General features: G+C 38.4%; 2 protein-coding genes across 2 annotated transcripts in view; one reads left to right on the top strand and one right to left on the bottom strand.

Moving 5' to 3' along the window:
- Nucleotides 1-2,162: 2,162 nt before the first annotated feature.
- NOL7 (nucleolar protein 7) lies at nucleotides 2,163-6,259 on the top strand. The gene is made up of 8 exons (XM_019742981.3): nucleotides 2,163-2,569; nucleotides 2,657-2,717; nucleotides 3,374-3,432; nucleotides 4,791-4,822; nucleotides 5,081-5,162; nucleotides 5,506-5,627; nucleotides 5,707-5,784; nucleotides 6,082-6,259. The coding sequence occupies exons 1-8, from the start codon at nucleotides 2,187-2,189 to the stop codon at nucleotides 6,150-6,152; spliced, it is 888 nt and encodes a 295-aa protein (XP_019598540.3). The 5' UTR covers nucleotides 2,163-2,186; the 3' UTR covers nucleotides 6,153-6,259.
- A 755-nt stretch (nucleotides 6,260-7,014) lies between these two features.
- The window catches only part of RANBP9 (RAN binding protein 9), an 80,893-nt gene continuing 68,182 nt past the window's right edge, over nucleotides 7,015-19,725 (bottom strand). The window contains exons 12-14 of the mRNA XM_074335205.2: nucleotides 17,850-18,001; nucleotides 11,259-11,370; nucleotides 7,015-8,004 (exon numbers count right to left, since the gene is read on the bottom strand). Coding sequence (XP_074191306.1) covers nucleotides 7,874-8,004; nucleotides 11,259-11,370; nucleotides 17,850-18,001 — 395 coding nt within the window. The 3' untranslated portion in view covers nucleotides 7,015-7,873. The remainder of the gene's footprint in view (nucleotides 8,005-11,258; nucleotides 11,371-17,849; nucleotides 18,002-19,725) is intronic.

Genomic DNA, 19,725 nt, shown 5'->3' with positions numbered 1-19,725 from the left:
CTAAATATAAACATACAACGGGGTCTGCCAGTCTTTCCCAGACACTGAATTCTGAAGGGAGTGTTTCCCATGGGACTTAACCTTGGTGTAAAGTAGTAAAAAACACAGTTCTCGCCTCTAACCTCACCACCTAATGCAACACCCAGGGCCCTTGGAGAGCCTGCTGTCCCGCAAACATCAGAGGCCTGACTGGGAGGAGCAACCGTTAGTAAATAGTGTAGGAAGGTCACACATAACAAGATCCCTTGGATCAGGTGGCTCCTTGGGTGATTACACACCTGGGCCACATCACATCAGCCCCTTACAAAACTGCATTCAGTGTTACCCACTTTGGCTTTTGTGGAAATAGACGACAAGGCACTGTGACATAAAACTTTATACTGCATTTGCAAGTCATACCTTTTAATAAATCCCAAAGGTCCTTTGCATGGGCAAGAGCAATGTCCATAACCTACAAGGAATCTGAAGCGCCAGCCAAGCACCTTTATGGTTTGGTTCACGTTTCACATGGGTGGGTCAAAGCATGTACGCTGAGGGTACTTGTAATGACTATAATGTAGTTTTTGTACATAAAATACCATCATTCACTTAAAAAAATTTTTTTTAAATGTTTTTTATATTAGTTTCTAGTGCCATTATTCATTTCTAATAGGTTTGTTGTTGGGTTTCTCAAAACTTGATACATTTTCTAGTGTTAGCAGTAATGGAAGTCAGCACACTGTCTCAGAGACTCTGATTATATTTTTAATTTTCAAGGCCCAGATACTCTAGAACTGTCCTTTGTCATTCCTCTCATACTGGGCCTTTGGCACTAGCAGCTATTTTTTGTTTTCGTGCTTTGACATTTTTGTTCATGTTTTGGTTTTCTTAGAGAAGATGAAAGGAGAATTGAAAATATAAAATGTATGTGAAGTAGAAATTATTCAATTTAATATTATTGAACATCTACCATATGACAGACATTAGAAATAAAATTAGTAAGACATGAATCTTAGCCCCAAGGAGTTCACAGAATGGTTGGGACAACTGTCATGTGAACTATTATACTGTATGGAAACCACAGTAATAGAGAATTGTGCAATTAGAAAATAGAAGAATAGAAAATGCAATTAGAGATGGGCCAAGTGGGGATGAGGTAGATGTTAAGGTGTTTGAAAGGCTTTTGAGAAGGAGTCAGCACGGGTGGGAGTTGAGGTATAACTAGGAGTTCCACACTGGGGAGTGTTTATCAGTAGAGGGAACAGCATGTAAAAATGCATGGCAAGTGTGCAACAGGTCGGTTTGTTTAGAGAATGATGAATCGTTTACTGTTGTGGGAGAAGATAAACAGAGATCACCAAAGGCCATGTATACTAAAAAATGAAATATACTTGGAGGTTAAATAAATAGTACTAGGGTTGCATTCACTACGTAACAGTGAAGTCATTCTTTTACCAGATTCAGGATTTGCAATGGACCAGCCATTGTTCAAGGTCCTGGGGTTGCAGCAGGGAACCAGATGGGGTGGCTGCTGTCACAGAGCTTACATTCAAATGGAGTCAAACTGTTCGGGAGGGTGTCAGTGATGAACAGAACAGAGGCACGGACAAGCAGTACTCGGCGGCTGGTGGTCAGGGAAGCCAGGAAACGGCGACCCGTGTCGCCAAGCATACGTTTGGTGCTGAGGCTCGATAAGCCTATGTCTGCCAACTTGCTCTCGTCGGCGACAGCAGGACCTTAAGGCATCAAGGTCCTGTCGCTATAGCGTATTTCTTCCCTTTGAAACGCCACTTCGTAGAGTGCGGAGTGAAGGGAGGAGGCACATCTGCAAATACAGATTAACTGGATCAACCGAGCGGATCCGGTGCTAAAAAAAAGGCGGCGATAGGGCGACTGGGGCTTGCGCTCACCGAGTTTCTGGGCCCCGGATGGTGTGACCCGCGCCAGCCCGCCTCGAGGAGCGCGGGGACCCAGGCAACCCTTCTCTCCGCATCCCGGCAGAGCAGGCAGCACGATAGAGCTTCCCTGCCAGGAAACAAGCCCCATCCCCACTAGCGCTCCCAGCCCGCGCTCCGCCGCTGCGAGCCGGGAGGAAGCTGGCGGCCTCCGGAAGGAAACACCCTCAGGCTTTCGTTAGGCCACGCCCTCCCCCGCCCTGCGCGTGCGCCTCCGCTAGTCTTGGGCCTTCTCTCACGTCCCTTTTCTTAATGGGGCCTCCGAGCCTGCAGGGGGCGATGAAACCAGCGTGGCTTTCTCCTCACCTCACCCTGGGCTTGCGTGGGGCTGCTTCCAGGTCAGAGGTCAGACGGTCCGGCGCGGCGTGGGCCATGGTGCAGCTTCGGCCGCGCGCGTCCCGCGCCCCGGCGTCGGCGTCGGCTATGGTGGACGACAGCCAGCCCGCCTCGGAGGAGGAGGCGGAGCACGGCCTGTTGCTCGGGCAGCCCAGCAGCGGCGCGGCGGCCGAGCCGCTGGAGGAAGACGACGAAGGGGATGAAGAATTTGACGACGAAGCCCCGGAGGAGCTTACTTTCGCCAGCGCCCAGGCGGAAGCGAGAGAAGAGGAGCGGCGAGTTCGGGAGACAGCGCGCAGGTTCGGAGCCTGCGGCCGGGCCGGAGAACCGTCCCCTTCCCTCCCCGTTTGTCTCTCTCCGCACTGACCTGTCACCCTTCCTTTCAGGGATAAAACACTTTTGAAAGAAAAGAGGAAGCGACGCGAGGAGCTGTTCATTGAACAAAAGGTTGGAATGTACAGTACCCGGCATAGGGTGGAATTCCCATGTTTGATGCAAAAGCTGGTAGGATATGGGGGTGGGGAAGAAGTCGCTAATATTCCTTCTGACATCGGTGAAAACAAAAATGTTCGTATTCTTTGCTGTCCACCGATTGAAAATGGGGGTGAGAAGAGTCGTGAATTTGAAATCTTACGGGTACTGTCACTCTGACCCTCAGCGCGCCGTGACACCAGCCGTTTCGCCTCGCGGAGGTAGTTTTCTTACCTGCAGCTGGGTTGCTGTTAGACATACATGAGGTGCTGTGTAAGCCAAGGGCCGTACAAACAGAATATCATTGTTCTGTTTGGAAGCTTGGCCACAGAGGACTGACTCCAGATGGACGTGACTTAACTGCTTTCAGTGTGTAACAGTGACCTGAGCGTTGGCAGACAGTGGGGACCCTTCCCAGTCTTCACCAGGTCTTCCAAAGAATGTGGAATACGTTTTCTGATTCCCGTTGTCCCACAGCGTAGAGATACAGTGCGGGCAGCGGGCAGCCTGATTCATTCACTTGCGCAAGATAAGGCTGTCCTTAAAATGTGTAACTTCAGAAGCAGCCCAGGGTATGTTGTCCCATGGTATGTCGTCATGTACCTCACTTTTTCATTTTAAATGTCTTTAAGAAAAGGAAGCTCCTTCCAGACTCCATTCTAGAGAAGTTAACTACAGCTTCACAGACTAAGTAAGTAATGAATCTTGGTATTTGCTTACATTCACCCGTCTTTGAATTCCATAGTGGTATAGACATTTATTTGAATCCATGTAATTGAAGAAGTAAAGCCTAAATTAGCTATGCAGTACGTATTTGAATTTGGTGGGAAAGGTGGAGGGAAGTATTTCACTTCTTCAGTCTTTTGCCATTTCTTTTTGTTCATTCCCACTGCTGACTCTAGCTTCTGAGTTCCTGATCTCAGAGTATTTATTCAGCCAGTTGTTGAGCAACTGTCGTTGTACTACGGGCAGGGTAGATAGTAGTGAATAAAACAAGTGTCTTGGAATTTATCATTTAGTGTAGTAGCAGACACTTACCCAGACTCCTAAAACTCAACTTGTCCCATCCTTACCTGTCCCCTACTTGTCCTTCCTCCTTTTCCCCATTTCATTTAGTTGCTTTGCCATCCATTCAGTGTTTAAAGCCAACGCTGTCGTTTTCCTCTTCCTCATCTATCCCACAGAATCAAACCTGAGTAAATTTAGACTTCTAAATGTTATTTTTCTATCCCCGTTGTCTCCCCTTAATGCTTTTAAGTTCAGAAGCATAGTCTTGTATCTCTGTACCTAGGCCAGTGGTTCTCAGATTTTCTGTAGAACTTTTTGGAAGTTACTCAGATCTCAAATATATTAAACGTTAGGTTGGTGCAAAAGTAATTGCGGTTTTTGCAATTTTTAACCTTTTAAAACCGCAATTACTTTTGCACCAACCTAACATGTATTTGGTGGCCAATTCCCCATCCATCTTTTACAACCAAGCCCACATATTACCTCTGTGTTCTCTCACTCCACTCACCCCATTACTTCCTCTTTTGTAGCTTTTCTACTGTGCAAGTGCTTCTGTGCAGGCATCTCATAGTGTTTTCTCAGTTTACATTTGTCTCTCAGACCAGACTCCTCAAGGCTAGTCCTTGTCGGGTTTAAATTGTTGCATTAATCCTTTGTGATTTCTCCAAATGAAGTGAGGCAAGCCTACCACATTTCACTTTGTATTTCAAGTGACGTGTTATATCTCCTTTCTTAACTCCCATTAACCATAGCAGTCTGCTTCTTGGATAGCCTACTAATATGCTTTCAAATTTTAAGTTCTGAGAAGATACTCCCATCCAAGAATATACTAGTTTGTGGACTGGGAGTTGGTGGTAGTGCATTGGGGAGTGACTTGCTTTCTAAAACTGATTAAAGATCCTGAGTAAAAACTGAGGATGGTGGTAATGAAAACGATGCGGGTCATCCTATTTGTAAAACCAGATGAAATTGTGTAACAAGTTGAATAATCTTTGCTATCTGCCATACCAGTCAATTTTTGTGTTGTTGTTCTCCTCTTAGCATCAAGAAATCACCAGGAAAGTCAAAAGAAGGTATGAACTATTCTAATTTAAATAATTTCTCATGTAAGTGTCAAGTGCATTTGCAGATATTTGCAGTCAGATGTTATTGGCCCTTAGAGAGCATGGGAACAAAGCAGGCCAAGTTTAGCTTGGGCCTATTCCCTATATTTCTTCCAAATAAAAACTGCATCAGATTGGTGTGTAGTAGGTATTTAATGTGAGCTCCAGTATGTGCTCCTGATTTATTTTTACATAAGTGCTAACTAGAAATAACACTCAATTTTTTAGTTAATTTACAGAACAAAAATGAAGAATGTGAAAAAGGAAGTGATTCCAAGAAAGCTAAAGTACAAAAAGTTCAGACTGTCGGGTAAGAAGAGTCTTCTTTTTTTCCTGTAGGATATGAAGGTGACCTTTTGAGAGTTGTGGCTTATTTGGGGAAATATTTTAATTAGCAATTTCAGATTGGATCCTCTGTGGGAAAACAAATAGTGATATTTATATAAAAACAAAATAATTTGCTCTACCAAAATGTGAATATGAGTCTATTTCTTATAAAATAGCCCTGTAATTTAGTTTTATTCATTATCTGTGCATATACAAAATCAAGATTTTGGTTTTTCCACCCACTTTTTGAGACAACAAAAATACCTTATTTTGAAGTGTGTTATCAATCAACCTCATTCTTTTTGACCTTTTGTATTGATCACCAGCCAGAATAAAAGCTACTGGGCTCTAAGGCTAAAAGATCAAGATCTGAGAGATTCAAGGCAACAAGCAGCCAAAGCCTTCATACAAAATTCTTTATATGGTCCAGGAACCAACAGAACTACTGGTAAATTTCCTTAGGAACTGTTTTTCTCACTTTTTACTGCAAATAAACAAAGAAATAATATAATAATTCTCTTTTCTAGTAAATAAGTTCCTGTCTCTTGACAACAAGAGGTTACCAGTGAAAAAGGCTGCAGCCCAGTTTTTGAATAATGGTTGGGGTAAGGTCCAGCTTTATTCTCTTTGCTCTGATTGTTTTATATATTGAATGATGTTCTTTTTCAATGAGATAAATACTCAAATAATTACAAAGTATCTTTTTTTATAATGGCTTCTATATTAATATTTTAATTCTGAAAATATAGGTCAGTGTAGTATGTATACATCTAATATACAATCTAATTTAATAGACGTAATTTTAGTATTTCTACTCATATAGAGTATCTTGAAAATTTTTGAACTATTTCTTGGGAATTTTGTATCTCTAATATTCTTACTGCACAAACTTTCTATTCTAGGAACCCAGAAAAAACAAAATGCTAAGAGGTTTAAAAAACGGTGGATGGTCAGAAAGATGAAAAACTTCTAAGAAGTAGATCAAAGCTAAATGAAGAATAAGAACTTTGGATGTGTAAAACTTAATAGTTTAGAAGATTGACTTGTCTTAAAAAATCTAATAAATCATTTATAAATCATTGTAAAGGGTCATTACACAAATCATAATTTGTGGAAGTACCCCGTCACATGTCATCATTCTGGAGTACAGGTACGCCTTTAGTCTTTGAAGGTCCTGGAAGAAACAGCAGTTTAAAATGAATTGTTTCCATTTCTTTTTGTTTATCCATTTAATTGAATATAAGCAACACCAGAAAGGGCACCTCTTCTCCCCCTCACCCCCTACCCGGCAGTTGATATGTGGCAGGAATGGCAGGGAGGAGGAGAAATGGACATCCATGAAAAGTCTTTCTGTCTGCAGCTCTCCGGTGCCTTAGTTTCTCAGTGCTACTGATGAGAATTTGCTTCACAAAATACAGAATGAGCAAGAGAACTGTAAAAAGTGCAATATCCAAATGTAGATAAATATCTGTTCTTAATGAAGGTTCAATCCTCAGTGTACAAAATAATACTCAACCAAAGGATAGGGTTATACTGTTGAACAGCTTGTTTAAAGTTTACTTTTAATTAGTTTGAGGGTTTGCTTTACTAGCAAGTAACATCTCTTATTATGAATATGAAAATGAGGAGATTAATTTCCCCTTTTCTTTCTATGTCACTCACAATATCATGTTTGACCATAATACAGAGAAGCCAGTAGTAAACTGAAGGCAGTCTTTGGTTGTAGAACTCAGATTTATAGTAAAAATCACTCTAAAATTAAAACATTGCTCTAATTTTATATTAATCATAAGGATGCAAGTACCTAATATATAAACTCAGTTGACACTCTAATATCTGGAGAAGTAAATTTTTAATGGCTGGTTAATTATATCACTACATTTTTATTGCAATATAGTACTCATTTAAGCACTTAAAAATGGAAGGTGTACAAAGATTAAATTAAGACACGGTAAATTGACTAAATATTTGGTTTTTATATAAATAAAGGTCATAACCACACCGTTGACATGTAATACTGTTATAATACAACAGTTAAACTTGTGAGTCTACAACAGAAGTCGTTGGTAGTTAAACAGGAAACAAAGTTGAAAAGACCATGTTAAAACAAAACTACTGGGACTAACAGGTTGGGATTGTAAGTAGCAACAAACGTATTCACTCAGCTCCTGAGTATTTCAAGTTTTACAGTACACATTAAAAATGATTTCTTCCATCAACACTATCAATTCAAACTGTTGGATGTTTATGCATTTTGCAAGTTACACTGATTGAATGCTTATATGGGAGCAGGGGTCGGAACATTGCCCAATTGGAAGTTTACATCACCCACATGCTAACACAACACAACTTGCTCCATTTCCTTCCCCCCTTTCCCCCCAACAAAGAAGGCAGGATTTTTTGGTTTCTTTTAGGTAATTGTTTTAAAGGATTTGTGATGATCAATTTGAACGTCTGAGATTCAGTAATATTTAACTCTTAGACAACTAAGAGGTTAAAGATGGAAAATAATTTCTCCTAACACTAAGTTAGAAAATCATTTGCATCATGCTGTAAACTAGGAAGCAATGTAAAGCGACAAAAAACCTGTCCCCAGTACATAATTAAAAAAATCTAAATTTCAAATCAGCAGAGCTGGTCTACTTCCATGTTGACTATATGCCACAAATATAAGTGAGCTCCTTAAATGCATAGCTAATGTAGGTAGTCTTCCACTGTGGCAAATGCACAAGATCCAATTCCTGATCGAGCCATCAGTCCTAGACATTGTGTGGCCTGTCCCATTGCTAGGGCAAGAGGAGGTTGCTTTGGCAGATTGTGAGTTTCTGGGGAAAGATGATTAAAAATGGAAATAGCAATTAGCAAGACATTTGGAAAACACTGCATTACTTACACCATTACCAATGCATATGTCACTCTTAACTACCTAACTAGTAAAGACAGTTTCTAAGCAAATGATGAATGCTTTGGAGGTACTACTCTGACAAGGTAGTATGGGTGGGTACTGGGTATTCAACTAGAAGAAAGAGTCCTTCAGAATTAGACTTTTTAAAGTGTTAGAGCCTCTAAATCTTTTATTTCCATGTTAACTATGATATAATTTCTTAACTATGATATAATTTACAGGAGGGGAATAAGGAATATTTAGTATTTCACTTCTATTTGAGCAAGGTCAGTTGACATTAATAGAAAAGGCACGAGGTTTTCGGTAAAAGTTTTACTGATGGATTCTTCCTCTTTGGGGGTGTGTGTTGTGGGAAGGACCCAACTTAGGCTGCCTAACTGTCTCCAAGGCACAGTGGTGAGTGTTACTCGGGTTGGTAGGGAGCACCATGGTAGGGGTGATGGTGACCATGAGAGACGATAGAGCACAATTTTGGAGGGGTAATTTATAATTCATAGGTCAAACATTTAAAAATTTGCCAATAAAGTTTTCAGGATCCTTCATACCAGAAATTTGTCAACAGTTGTACACATGTAGTAATTATCAAAATTTGCCAAAGATGAAAAAATGAAGTAATGGTTAAAGTGGCCAAACTCAGAAGCTGGTCATTTCTCCTTGTGAGATGTCCATATTTTAAGTTTATGTAGACTTCCAATTAATAAAATTACTAGTCAGTCCTTCATAAGCATAGTTGACGACAAAGGGCAAAAGCAGTGATTTATGACGGGTAGGCTCCATGTGATTTCATTCCACTATTGGTTCTGAGGTTGCAAAGTGGTGGGAGAAAGAAAAGTTCCAGAAGGAATGAAGCAAAAATAGAAAGGAAGCAAGTTCAGGATTAAAGTAGAAGAGGGAAAAAAAAATAGGATTAAGAGTAGAAGAAGAAAAATATGCAAGACAAGACTCAGAATTGATGAAAATGTACAGTTTGAAAAGTGGCGTGTGGGTTAAGATTAAAGTACTGGCTATTCTGTGGCAAGATGCTATTTAGCTAAATTTTGATGGTGATCAACATTTTTTGCTGACTAAGGAATGACTAGTTTAAAATAATCTTGCCTTAACTTGAATCAAAAACAATTTAAGTTTTATACAAATCAACATAATTAACACTGAAAAGGAAACATCCTTTCAGAAACGGCTCCTGAACGTTTATAGGGAAGTACGTAACCTTGCTATAAGGTAAGTATATAGAAGTACTTTATTGCAGCTTTATTTTGGCCACAGAAGGCATCTGGCTATAAGCATTTAAAATTTTTTTTTGGATACTAAACTTGCAGGAAATTATATACAATTAATAGAATAACTTTAAGCACTATTTATAGATGATATAGTATTTATAAATATGCACACAGACATCCCCCCACAGCAATTTAATAATTTTGCAAGGAATTATATATATTTAATAAATTTAAGCACTATTTATAGCTGAACCTACATAATATGTAGCACAATATGTAAAAGTATGTATATCTTGGATAATGGTCCCAAGCAATTTAGTATTTAAAAATTTATTTCCCTTGAAGATCCCAAGATATAAAACACTGTCATAATAAGGAAAACTGGTCACTTGTCTTCAAAAATTTTTTCCAAGTCTGACTGTTCCTTAAATACAAAGCAATCAGGGCTTTATGATTACCTATAAGGTAGCAATTTCGAAATATAATTATAGTAAACCATAATTTACCCCACAATCCCAGCATTGCTACTGAGTTTTCTTATGTTTACCAATAGAGCTAAATGAATTTTGCATAACCAAAGAAAATACAACACATTAACACCACAAAGAAAATTCACATTTATTATATACAAAATCTAAATAAGAAAACTACAACACAAAGATACTACCCTTATTCCAAAACTTCAGTATGAGACCTTAACACACAAAAATGAATTTCAGAAAGGCAAAGAAACAGATTAAGGCTCAAATATGAATACTTTTAATTGCTTCCTTTACATTCTGCCATATGAGCCCAGGCCCTCGTTATAAATCTCCTTGTCTGAATATTCTCTAATCTACTCTTTGGCACTGCTCTAATCTAGCGAAAGTAATTAGAAACATGTTTCTAAAAGCCCCCAAAACTAATGGGGCCAAACAGCACAGAAAATACTTCTAAACTGGAGTTCCATTTTACCTGGGGAATTAAGATTCTCAGGTCAGGTGAAAAATCACTTATCTAAATTACCTTTGAAAAGAATTATCCAGAAATTAAAACATAGTTCTATGTAGTCAACCAACCCTATAGAGTTTACATATAAATGCACAGACTACAGAGGATTCATATAGAAAGTGTCCTCGTTCAGTACATAAGCACTACATTCACACTAGGGCGCTGCTCACAGGAACGGCAACCACCAGGGAACAGCCAGTGCTAACCCTCCCTCCATGCGCACGCCTGGCTAAGCCTCACTACACTGCTGCGCTCTCCCTTCCCCACCCGCTTTGTTTTCTCAGTACTCACATTTTTCCTAATTGCCAATTATACAGCTGAGAAAAGTAGGAAAGTAAGCTGACAAAGTGTACACAACACTGACAGGTAGCAGAAGGGGGATTAAATGCCTATTTTCCCCCTTGAAATTCAATGCTCTTTCCAGTACAGCAGAGCTGCCCGGCCCCATTGAACACTTCCACTCTCAAAAGGGCAGGAAGCCAGGGAGTTCATATCCAAGTTTCCCAACAATAATATCTAGCTGAATATGATTAATTGTAATGCAAATATAATTTGACTCTAAGGGCTGGTACTGACGGGCATTTCCAAGTCACCTGGAGGCCCCTGTGCCTGTACGTGAGGCATGGTGGGAGCTGTGATATGGGTGGCTCGGGCCAGAAATGCTTGCGCCCGCATGCGTGCGTGCACACACACACACACACACACACACACACACACATACACACCCCACACACACACACTTCTAATTTCCAAATTTTCCCAGATACACCCAATGTACTGTTTTTATTCCATTTGAATCCATTTAACCTGGAATTGAAATGGAGGAAGGTATTTTAAGGTAATTCTAATGTTTAAAACGTAGAAAACCTTTCCCTTATTTTACCAAAATATAAATGCCAGCAGAAATAATACCATCTCAAATATTGAGAGAATATAGTTGGACTTGTGCCTTTTTGGCTTTACTTACCTAATATTGCACTGTTAAGAGCTGAGCACACAGGTTCTCTCTGAATTGGGTCAAGTTGATTTCCAACTGGGCTGTTCCAAGGATCTGAATAAGCTAGTAAACTGAATGCATCCTGTTGAAAACAGCAATTTGGTTTTTAATTCAAATAGTTCAACTACTGTGCTCACCACAGTTACAAGTTGAGAGGCAGATAAAATATGGCTTTAAGGCACTAGATCACTGTGACATTTACACCCTTTTGCCTATATATATATTTTAACAACTAGATTATGTAGCAAAACCTAATTTGTTTGCATTCTTTTTGTAAAAAGCCATTCTTATTATCTTCTCCCTATCCCTGAAACACATACACAGCAGAAAAATAATTAAAAATTGAAAAAATGAATTCCTGTGAAATGGGCAAACACTGGTTAAGGTAGAGAGGAACACAAAACATTCAGATACTTTACAATTTATTACGACTCATATGAATTTGACATTAAAAGCATAGGGCCTGCCTATATATATTTTTCAAACAGATGTGGGAACTGGACACATTTCATTGGATGTCATCTTTTCAAACTAATGAAAAAATAAAAGTAAACTGGATCCAATTCAGGAACATTTAATAGTTCCAAGCATCCTCAAGCCACCCCTCCTAAGGTAGTTTACACACACACAGTAGTCTTTTTCCAATGACTTTTGTCTTCTTTCTATGAGGCACATACTGCAGAGGTTTCAGACACTGGCATCAATCACCAGTGTGTACCACCAGTGTGGCCTCTGCCAAGTAACGGCCTCTCCAAGTGTCACTTTCATCATTTGGGATTATCACAGGTCATATTTCACACCCACATGAGGAATAACTGAGCTAAGTGAAATTAGCAATGTTGGTTTATTCTAATCTTTCAATAAATAATGTCCTATACTTGGCCAAAAGTCAATGCGCTAATCCGGAGTGATATTATAATCCAGTTACAGATACAATTAGGTACAGAAGGCATACACGGAGAGGTGCTGAGGCAAAGGCAGATCAGTGAATTCTGTAACAACACTCAAAATGCTGACTAGGGACCTGGGGAAGACTGCAGTCCCTAAAGAATTCTGTCTCCTCGGTCCAGCTGTTCTGGCATTCCTCGCATCTTACTAGTGCTCTGAGAGCAGAGGTGGGTGGGGCAGAGCCTTCCTGGTCCACTGTACTCTTCCCTTTCTCATCCAAACTGGCCTCCATATTGTGGAGGTAAGAGAAGACCCGCCCACAAGGCAAAGCTGCACAGACGGTCCAGGGCTCTGGACAGGGAGTACATGTGCCTCTGAACAAACCCATGCGGCAACTCCCGTCTGACACAGCTAAGTATCTCATTCACATCAGACTTCTTGCCCCAATTATAACGAAAGTTCTTTGAAAACTAAAAAGTTATTTACTATACTATTTTGAGTAGCTGCTGAATTCCCTGCAGCTACTCATAGGTGCTGGGGACAGGGAAGAACCTTCATACAGCTGCTGATCACAAGACCTGCTTCTTACAGCTTTTAAGATATTTTATGCATCCCATGTTAGCAGGTTCTATTTCCTGGTTGCCCCAATGCAAATTCATTGATGGAAAAGAGTATTAATATTCTATATCCTATAAAGCTAACTCTAATCAATCATATTATTTCAAAAGACTAATTGAGCTTTGCTCAAGACTTAATTTATCCCACAGCCATCTATCTCATGAGGTACCATCCCCATACTACAGCTAATTTTAAAAGATATACTGAAGAATTGTCCAAGGAATAATTGGTACATAAAAACTTGAAGCACAAAACTATCCTCTGGGGTCTACATATCCGGACATGCTACCAGAAAGGTAAAATGTCCCAAATGTCAAATCAAGACCACTCTCCTGTTTACACCTTCTAGTATTTAAAACAAAGATAATGATGATGGTAGTAATTTCCTGGGCACTCATGCCGTGTGAGGCAATGTTTCGAGCACTAACGTGGACCATCTCATTGAATCCTCACAATAACTTTACAAGGTGGATACTATTACGCCCATCATTCAGAGATGCAAACTGGGGCAGTAAGAGGTTAGATCACAGAGCTAGTACTGTACTTCGTTTAGATGCAATTCCTCTTAACTATCAATCTAAATATTAAAAGGAAAAAAGGCTAAAATCCTGCTCAAGCATTTGCAGTACAATTCAACAAATACTTACTGCACAACTGAGGACTGATCACCAGGACTTAGTTTCAAGGACACTCTCAGTCTTGCGGGGAAGACAGACACGTAAGTAAGTAAGTAACATACAGTATATACACTGTGTCACATGATGCAATCACAAGGAAAGGCTCAAGCTACATGGATACTGAGGCGGAGAAAAAGGCATGGGTGGAACCATGGTAAGAGGTTAGATCCTACAGTGCCTCCAAAATCACACTAAAAAGCTTGAATTTTTTGCCAATAAGGCAATGGAATTTTAAATACAGGAGTGATCCGGACCAGACTTGATTACAGAGGAATCACACAGCCAACACCATGAAACATAGCTTGGAAGTAGAGTGAAGGTGTAATCAAAGCTACTAAAACCCTAAAAAAAAAAAGTTTACAGCATTGCCTAGAACTTTATTATTCAAAGGGAATGACATCAACAAAGCAACATTAATGGTTTAAACCTTGCGGTAAAATATAACTGGTGACAGTAACCGAAGACATGCAGTTAAGGCAGCAGTGCCACTGGCACATTCCTCTATTATTACTGCTGCTACATTGGTAGGTTCCTGGGAAGCGATACTATAGCAATACTTGTATGTACCAAGAGCCACAATAAATCTATCCTTTGGATTCAATAATTAGGACTTTATCCCAGTGGAATATTTTTAAGGAAGAAACAAGGATATATGATAAAGGTGTTCACCAAAGCATTTGAATAAAACCAAATAAAGTCTATCAAAAGAGCAATGCTGATATAAACTGATATAGCAACACAATAGAATATCATGTAGCCATTTAAAAATAATTGTAAACAATGCACAGAAACTGGAAATACATTTTTATGACAATAAATAAAATCAATACAAAACAGGACAACTAAAATTACTAACTAGGTAAAATATATGCACATCAGATTTAAAGCACAAAACAAAGTATCTGTGAAATATAGTGCATGGAATTATGGGTTACTGTTTATTTTTAAAAATTACCTCCGTGGGAATAATTTGAGGGAAATGTGACATCATTTAGGTAGGATTCTCAAACTGTACTTACACTCGACTTAAAATCTGGAGCAGTGTGTACACAGGGGGAGTCTAAATGGCTCCAGTCCTGCTTCACTGACTACCTGACGCTCCTTGCCAGCTGGGGCATCACCCACACCTGACTCCCACAGGCCTGCAGCAGTCCTCGCCACACTGCCGAAGTTCCACAAACAGCTGCTGAACAAAGTCAGGCAGTTCTCTTGGGAGCCACTGGCAGACTTCGGCAGGTAAGGAACAAAAAGACAACAGGGAAAGAGGAGAGGAAGGCTGAGAGAACTAGAAGAAAGGGCTGCTGCAGGAACTCCCTACACCTCATTACCATGGGTGGGCTACTCCACAGGGCTGCTCTATGGCAGTTACTCACCACTCCTCCACCCAGGGGAAGCAAAGTACACCTGGCATCTTATGGTAAAGCATTTAGGTAAACCTTACCTTCAACTTTAACCAAATCATTCTCTCCATATTTATGTATGTATGATTCGAAAGTTCAGTTTATACAAATCCAGAAAAAAAAAAAATACCCTACTACAATCACATGGGACCTGACGTGAAGAAAAGGAAAAGGAGTAATTTCTAAACCTTCTCAACAACGGCAAAAAAACCTTTCCTCTTCATGTTGCCCTCAAATCTTCCAGCCTTGTTCTTTAAGTACTTACTTATAAGTTAGATCAGTCACTCAGCCTATCTGGACCAAGGAAAGTTTGGGGAATGGGAAGAAAGCAGCTCAGAATACTAAAGAAGTCTCTAAAGCAGTTGTCACTTGTTTAAAAGTCAGAGGTGCAAAATCAAAGCCATCTACATTCTTTACATGAAGATGAATTACATAGTCACATAATTCAATATATAATCAAGGAATATCTTTGAGAATAGGCCATGTAATACCATTTCTGAGCTTCATGCAAATTAGAATCAGACTGTAAGCTGACTGAGTGAAATCTTAAATGTTCACAGGCACTACATAAATCACACTCCTTCATCATGCTCAATCAGCATCGAGTTTTAACAAGTCAAATGACCTGCTGTAAAAAGAGTCTATGAATTTTTAGAAATATAATATTAAATGTCAACTGTAATTATAAAAAATAGTCATGGGGATATACAGAGCATAGGGAATAGTCAATAATACTATAATAACTATGTAGTGTCAGATGGGTAATAGATTTACTGGAGTTATTACTTTGTGAGATATATAAATGTCTAATGACTATCTTGTTTTGTACACCTGAAACTTAAAAAAAAGATTACAAATTCTTAAAAACATCTCATATTCCCAAATATCCCTTAAATAACCGTTCTCAAAATATAGTCCAGGGACACTTGGGTCCAATACCTATTCATGGGTTTTGTAAAGTCAGAACTATTTTCATAGTAATACCACTTTCACTTTTCTCATTCTCTCACAACTGTACAGTGGGGTTTTCCAGAGGCAACATGATGTGTGATGTCACAATGGACTGAATGCAAAGGTAGGTCTGAGAATCCAGATTATCTTGATTTAGCCTAGCATTAAAGAGATTTGTGGAAATGTAAAGCAATGCCACCCTTCTTATTTTTTATTTTATTGTAGGAAGATAATTTTTTTCATAAAAATGTGTTATTAAATAGATTTATTGTTATTTTTAAATTAATTTTAGTTTTAGTTCTAGTTTGTAGTATAGTATAAAATCAATAAACTCTTTGGGAATCTTTAATAGTCTCTTCAAGTGTCTAGATGCCAAAAAAGTGGAGAACCATTGCCCTAAAACATCTCCAGTGTCTAGCAGAGAAGTACTCAGTTTCCCAAAAGGATAACTTTAGATACCTAAAATCACTTAATAATAAATAATAATAAAGGCTGAGAAATAAGTTTCTTCTTAGCACTCTTGATGTCATAAAAGGCTCTACAACATTGCACTGTGATGAAAATTCCCAATCTGGAAAAATTAGTTATACTTTTCAAATTAATTCAACCTCAACTTAATAAACATTCATTGAATATCTAGCTGCTATATGTATTAGATATATTTAAAAGGGGAGGAAGTTAAATATTAAGACCTAGTCTGACCTCAAAGAACTCTTAATCTTATAGGGCAAATGTGGACAGCCATTTTCCTAATAGTATATAAATGTCTGATTTGACTTTTTAAATGAAAAGCAATTCAAATTACATAATCCACCAATTTTCTTTTATTTACCAGAAAAATCATAATTTAACCACTATTTTTTTGGGATAGTTGAGGGTCACCAATAGAATAGCAGTTGTGCTATCCAGTAGATGAAGCAGTGAATATGTTGAATACACCCCTCTTCCCACCTCAGCTACTGAAAATACCAGACTGTACGCCTTTAACTGGAAGTGTACATAGAGGGCTCCCTCACCCATCCTAGGCTAGGCAGGTATGTTCTGTCTACACAGATGCTGTCCTGAGGCTATATGAAGGGAGCTGTTTGATTCTTGCTGATTTTATGCCATATTCAGTGCTACTAGATGCGGGTGCCTGATGCACTGACTCTCAGTTTGGGTCAGGAAGGGATGGCAGGAGCCTTGCCCTTTCCTACTGTGTACGTTACACGCATCAGTCTCAAGGCCACTACATGCATGTATCTGTCCTTTGTTTTGTGAATTTCTTTCAAAACATTCAGGAAAAAATGTGACCTTTGATCCTAACCTAACGCAGGATAAAAAACCAAAACAACTGCTAGGTTAATGTTTCATAGGCTTACAGGGCTGGTAGGACTTTTTTGAGTACAGGGAAAAAAACCAAACTTTTAAAGAGTGGCAACATCCCTACAACTAATTGCAGTGCTGACTTAGGGAGGGGAAAACTCCTCCATCTTCAACTGATACAAAAATTGTGGCTTACTTATTACTAAACTCTTTAAATTGTATCCATCTTACTAGCTATTATAAACGTCAATCCAGAAAAGACCTAAAAACGCATTAACTATTCTGGCTTCAAAGATGACCCAAATCCTTCACCAATTATCATCAAAATGAAAACCATGTATTACATATTCTATCTGCTGCAACCCTGAACAATGTTTACTAAATAAAAATATCTCAAATTTATAGTTTTATCAGCACACTCATAATAACTGCCAATTATACAGCTGAGAAAAGTAGGAAAGTAAGTTGACAAAGTGTACACACATCACTGACAGGTGGCAGAAGTGGGATTAAATCGCTACTTTTTTCCTTGAAATTCAGTGTTCTTTCCAGGACAGCAGAGCTGCCCAGCTCCACTGAACACTTTCACTCTCAAATGGGCAGGAAGCCAGGGAGTTCCTGTCCAAGTTTCACAACAATTTCTAGTACTGCTCAATATTTTACAAAACTATAATTTAGTTCCCTTGATGCATTTATAATTGATCAAGGGAAAACAAATTTACCTTCAACATTTTTTTGTTTGCTGTGTTCTTGCCACATTCTCTCCTCAGTTGTTCACTCATGGCTTGTAACTCTCTTCCAAAGTGAATCATTCTTTCTATGGCGGCTTGACTTCCTCCACACAACTGGCGTCTTAATTGACTTGAATCAACCTCTGTAAGCAAAACAAGTGTTTTACCACCTTACCAAATGGAAGGCGATGACCATAAATTGCTGATAACATTTTGTACATTTCATTTAGTAACTATTACCTAATATTTTCTCTAAATATGCAGATTTATTTTTAATTTAATATGGAATTTTGCAGCTAAAACGTATGCTTTATCTAGGTCTCAAGAGTCTAGGATCCAATATCTAGCATGCAGTTGAAAGTCAGGAGACAACCTCTCACAGTATTAGGAAGTACCTATATGTCAGGGAAAATTTTATGAAAAGTTAAGCACAATTCTCTAAAACTACATTAAGCAACATAAAGAAAAAAATAACTGCCTCTCAAACTACTTTAACTGACATAGAATATAGATAGAATAAAATGATTCCTGGAATCTAAAGAGAGGAGAAACGATTTTCATAAAAACACAGAAGACACCATATTATACTAATAAAAAAGGGTAATTGCACTACTTTTAGAAAACACAATTTTATAGTATATTTCTTGGTTGACAATAATCACTGATCAATAATGTAACCATTTAAATCACTAATAATAACATAATTCGTTAATGATGATAGGTAATATTTACTAAGCACTTACTTTGGGCTATTAGCTTTTCACAGATTAGTTCATTTAATATCCACAATGACCTACGAGGCAGTTATTATAGTACCCATTTTACAGATGAAGAAACTGAGGCACAGAGCTCTTAAGTAACTTGTCCAAGGTTACACAGCTAGCAAGTGGCAGTTGCAGAATTTGAATCCAGATAATCTGGCTCTAGAACTCTTGCTCTTAATCACTATGCTTAAATTACTCTTTGAACGTTGAGGTTGCTGATATCTAAGAAATCTAGACTGTCTTTTAAATCATATTCCTTGCTTAAAAAAGTGAATTACATATTAGAACACATAATCCTCAACAACAGGTAGTTGTATAAATAATAAAATAACTTTGCATTTATAAAGTAGTTTCTTACACATACTCTTAGAAATCAGAAAAGATACCCTTTAACCTCAAAATATTAAGAAATCTAATGTTGCCATGGAATTCTGACAAATAATAATTTGTAAGCTTCAATAATTTTTCACTTTCCAACTGATGATGAAGTTTGCTGATGGTTTAACTTCATGGTACAATTTACTACACAAGTTATCAACAAAGGAAAATTAAGCATGCTACTGTATCTTTCAGTCACTTATTTTTTTGGGGGGAAGGAGTCATACTTAAGCACCTACTATGTGCCAGGCAGTGAACTATGTAAAGCCATAAAATGGCTTATATATTCACATATATAAATGAATTCATATAAAATGAATTTAAGAAATTGTTTGATTAGAGTGTATAAAATCATCTCTACCCATTTGGCCTTTACTGGCTATATTGAAGTAAGTGAAAATATTTTTCCAACCTTAAATATCCTACAGGATATTTAACACTAATAAGTTGGTACTACTGCACTAATGACAGCACTAAATATGAGCCAAAATAAGACTGTTCAGCAAAGAAATCTCTAGCACTTAACTTTGGAAAGTACTGAAAAGTAACTACTCGGTTTAGCAACCCACTTTCACAAGTTTAACAGAAGTAACATGTATTTCTATCAGATCCAATGACACATACAGCTTTAAATTTGATTTATGCTCATCACTGTGAATCAGTACAAGTAAAAACATAACCTTGTAGTCATCATTTTTTATTAAAAATGTAAGAAATATCACTGC

Source organism: Rhinolophus sinicus, chromosome 14 (genome assembly GCF_057876585.1).
Source record: "Rhinolophus sinicus isolate RSI-liver-muscle chromosome 14, RSI-T2T, whole genome shotgun sequence".
NCBI lineage: Eukaryota > Metazoa > Chordata > Mammalia > Chiroptera > Rhinolophidae > Rhinolophus > Rhinolophus sinicus.
This window is presented reverse-complemented; position numbering and strand designations above follow the sequence as displayed.